Source organism: Morone saxatilis, unplaced genomic scaffold (genome assembly GCF_004916995.1).
Source record: "Morone saxatilis isolate NCDOM2014 unplaced genomic scaffold, NCSU_SB_2.0 Contig21, whole genome shotgun sequence".
NCBI lineage: Eukaryota > Metazoa > Chordata > Actinopteri > Moronidae > Morone > Morone saxatilis.
This window is the reverse complement of record NW_023339774.1, coordinates 7,987,105-7,991,800: the sequence shown is the minus strand read 5'-3', so window position 1 is coordinate 7,991,800 and position 4,696 is coordinate 7,987,105. Positions and strand designations below refer to the sequence as shown.

General features: G+C 40.4%; 1 protein-coding gene across 2 annotated transcripts in view; it reads left to right on the top strand.

Moving 5' to 3' along the window:
- Window positions 1–4,696, top strand: part of plppr1 (phospholipid phosphatase related 1) — a 44,902-nt gene that overhangs the window by 37,771 nt on the left and 2,435 nt on the right. For both annotated transcript variants that reach the window (XM_035667341.1, XM_035667342.1), the window contains exon 6: window positions 465–641. In XM_035667341.1, coding sequence (XP_035523234.1) covers window positions 465–641 — 177 coding nt within the window. The remainder of the gene's footprint in view (window positions 1–464; window positions 642–4,696) is intronic.

Here is a 4,696-nt window from a genome sequence, read left to right as displayed (position 1 = left end):
CAGGAAGATTCGCTTTTTGAAAGGCTATTTGAAAGAGCTGGTATTTTATATCAGAGTGACGGATGGGCTCAGCGGCTGCAAAGTGGAAGAGAGAGCAGGTTTTATCAGCTGGAGCAATAGATGGAGGAATACAAAGACAGATTGTTGATCAAAAGGGGATTTGATAAGCACAGCTCCTCGGTTGGCATGCAAGATGGTAAAAGTTCAAGAGCGTATGTTTCACAACTATCACTCATAGTTAGAGGTTCCCATATTAGGTTAATCTTTTATTCTTTTCAAAAAAACCTCTTTGTTTTGGAGTTATTTCACTCATATGATGCAAGTTTTTGACATCTCTCCTCAACTGTTTTGCCATGCAATGAAGGTTTTATGCTCGTGTGAAATGGTAAAATATTTGATTCCACATCTGTTGGAACATTTCCAGTTGCTTTTCATGAGATTTAATTTTCTACACTTCTTTTCAGATGTACATCACCAGCACCATCAAGACCAAGTCCAGCCGTCTGGCCAAGCCTGTTCTCTGTCTGGGTACGCTCTGTTCGGCCTTCCTCACTGGCCTCAACCGAGTCTCAGAGTACCGAAACCACTGTTCGGACGTAGTGGCTGGATTCATACTGGGATCAGCCGTCGCTCTGTTTCTGGTGAGGATGATGGAAGGAGTGAAAAGTTTGAGGATTAGAGGAGAAGAGAAGATAATTATTCTGAGGTGGATTCTGGTCATGACATATTTTTGAATTATAATAGTATTTTCCAGCTCCATTTTGGAACTGACCCAAACCAGTAATTAAATGATTAATGCAGGCTGCTGCCCTCACCAAAGCCTCTAACATGGTTTCAGTGGCATTTTTTTAAAAGTCAGTCTTAATGCAGATTTATGTCCTGAAATTCTTATACACAGCAGATTTTTTAGTAGTGATTTATATTTGTCTTTAATGACAATAACAAGTGTGTGTCAAGGCCACATCTGGTCAGCCGTGTATCAATTCAGTAATGAGTTCTTAAACGCATAAGCTAAAAAGAGTAGGTGATAGAGTGAGAGGGTGTGAAACAGGATGCAGCATGGTTTATACTGAGCTTGAAGGAGGTTCAGATACAGGTGAGTTAGGATGGAGGCAAAAAGGCAAGCATGCACTCGTTGATTGGGCGAAAGAGGGGAGGAGAAGAAAGGCGAGAAAACACTGAACTGGCACCTGGATTTCTACTGAGATCAGCAGTCACTTTGGTTTTGAACAAGCTCAGTGAGGAAAGGCAGAAGGACCAAAAGTGAAAAAGGAAGTTGAGGGAAGCAAATTGTAGTTGTGTTTAATTCAGAGGTGATGGAGGGAAACATAAGGGAACCAGTGATCTGATAAATTCTGGTTCTGTACTCCAGAGGAGGGGAAAGAATGTTATGTTCAGGGATCTTGTTATGTGTCTTATTAAAAACATATCTAGGTATAAATTGTGTAGACTGGACTTGTGTTTCCAAGCAAGAAATGTCCCTGTCTTGCCGTCTTTGATGTAGCCTGTGATGGGTTGTCAAACAGCCTGGGTTCCACTGAAAATTACAAAGGCTTTGTGTGTTTAAATGCAGGCTGATGATTACAGCTAAAACCCTCAAGTTGTATTTTCTGTGTCATTGAGAAGAAAGGAAGGTAAAGGGAAACCCCCAAAAATATATATTAAAAATATGTATTTAACAGTCTCAGAGGCTTCATTACATGTAATTGCTGCTGGGTAATCCTGTAGTCTGAAAGAGAGGAGAGAAAGGAGGAACATGGAGTGGAGGCTGAGGCAAGAAGATTGTTATTCGATCATTAGCTGCAGCTTTTGATTCAAACAAAGAGGACCCCCTCAGATGTCTTTTACTACTGTGATCAAACATTTATTTATTGTGATTCAATGGTCGTATGGGAATTTACATTTTGACAGAAACTAAGTAAGTAATTTGGGAAGGGAATATAAAGTGTTGGATTGGCAACCATTTTTGTAATTGATGACATTGACGATTTGACAGTATGATATTAGCATTTAAACTACTACAGCTACTCATTGGTAGGAGACACCCAGGTGTAGTACATTACTGCTGTTCATCATATTTAAGATGGATGACAGTGACTTTCTGATATTTGATATTTAAAAATAGACCAAAACAAACTCAATATACCAGCCCAATTTTCCAATAGCAACCTAATGGTGGTGCTAGAGGAAATTCAGGGAAATCACCAAAGTCATGAGGATACATTGTACGGTAACAATAACTGTCTGTACCAAGAGTACCATTAATGGACCAAGTACTTGTTGACATATTTGGCCCAAAGTGAAGGGCCAAGGGACTGAGAGACTGACATTGACATCCATGGAGTCATTGTTATATTCTGTGAGCATATCATACAACATATGTGACATAACGTATAAATATTTCATACATTTTGTTTTGCACCTAGATTGTGAGTTGCATTAGATATGGAAAAACCTTAATCTCTAAAACTTATTGAATGACTGACCTAAGTATTAAAATGTTTGTGCAGACATAGTAGAAGTGCATGATTAGTTAAAATCCTGTTCGATGTTGAGAAAGTAAAGGGCAATAAATAGTGTCAGCAGTGAGATTTATAGACAGCTCTACAGGGCGTGAGGAGGGGTCCAGATACTGTGTGGTGAGCATTAGAAGGGCAAATTAGGACCATAGAGGAGGTTCAGAGGATGGTAGATTTTCTTACTAATAGATAGTTTCCTGGGTGAGTAGTACCAATCATACCAACTCTTGCCATGTTGTTATGGATTTGGGAAGAAGCTAAAAGCCAGTGATGTGCGGTGTGGTCAACATGAAGAAGCTTGTCCTTGGAGGAAGACGAGCCACTGCACCGCACTCTTTAATGAAGTTTCTGAGCTTTCAGTGATTGACCTATAAAAATTGACATACATTGAGTCAGTGATCTCCAGGGAAAGATGAACACAAGAAAGTCAATCATCACCTCAGCAGCTTTGAACCTGCTCATTTCCAACTTATAATCAGCGAAGCATGAACTGAGGATGGCCGCCTCTCCCCGTCACATTTACCCAATGGTCCTGATGAAGCTTATCAAGCTCTTGTCATCTGAAAACTGAGGTGATTTGATGGACTGCTATCTTGAGGGAAATTAATTGGTACAAAGAGAGTAAAAAGTAGGTATAGCTCAAATCCCTGTGCTGTCAGGGCTCACAGAGAAGATATCTGAATGGATACATCAAACAGCAACTGCCTTTGGTCTTACAAGAGGTTTGTCTTCTGCCAGCAGATTGAGGGATCAGTGTTAAGCGCTTTGTCAAGGAGCTGCAGGATGAGGTTGGTATAATCCGAACAGGAGACATAGTTGTCCAGTTGATCCAACACAAAGTAGAGGCACATGCTGACTGCTTGCCAGATCTTATAGAAGCAAAGCCCCTTTAAATTTTGAATAGCTTTCAATCTAATTCAAGGCTTTCAGGGTATGCAGAATATCCATATGATGGAACATCTTATTTGAAGCAGATAATAAAAAAAAATAATACAGGAGTCAGTTCAATCTGGACATGATTTGTTCGGTACAAAATAAGATCCTATGGCAAGTGAATAATAACTTTTATCTGGAAGAAATCGCTATAGCATTTCCATGGCAACAGGCAAATTTCACTTTGCTCACCTGAGACAATGGATGGCAGCTTGGTACGAGCCTTTCTTAGCACGGATGACAAGACGCAAAAATGGAAAGAAAGCAGTCTTTGGGGCTTTGTTTCAGTTGAGTGAAAACAAGAAAGCGGAAACAATACAGAAACATATTTGAAACAAGCAGGGTGGCTGTAGCTTATAATCCATGGGTAAATAAGAACAGTTGAAAACAAGAGAGAAAGGAGTGTCAGTGTAGAGCTGAGCGCAAAGGTTTGAATTTTGAACATATTTGACTTGCCCTTGACTCAGCCTAATTAACTTCAATTACAGACATTTTGTAATGCAATTCCTATGTTTTTGTGAAACGGTGATACTGGAGTGTTGTCCAGCAGAAGAGGTTCATTTATTTGCTTGGTCTGGCAGCAATAAAGATGCACTGTCCATGACCTGCCACAAACCTTGAGCATCCTCCAGCAGTGAATCGCCCCGCTTCATTTTCTCCTTTACCACTGCCTAAGGGCATGGTTGGCCTGGGGGTGGGGGATTGGGGGTTCTCCCTCGGGCTGCCTTCTTTGATTAACTAGTCCATGGTGGAGTACAGAAATGCGGCAACCTTGGTGGTGTCTACTGTTAGAGGAACCTGACAGATGGGCAATACAACAGAATTTACAAGTAACTGTAATTTACAAGAATCTTAACAGACATATAAATGAAGAAACGAGGCATTAGTTCACTCATCCTGTTGGGCATAGTGCCTTGCCACAAAGAGGAAAACCCCGGAGCATCCCCATTGCCTACATCAAAGAATGACTCCTTTTTGTTGACTCATGCAATGGTTGTTTGAGCTTTTGCTCGCATATAAACTTTATATTAGAACGCTAACATTTCTGAAGTAAACAAAAAAAAAAGTCTATCTCAATGGTGCTCTAAATAGTTTTACAGCCTGCAGTGCAGTGCAACTGCATATTAGAGTCTTTATAGTATCAAGGCATGATTTTTACCAACACTGGCTCTGAATAGGGCCATTCACATTTTTTTGTATGTTTCGTAGCTGCCGTAGTTCCTCCTTCATGCTTGGAAGGGGAG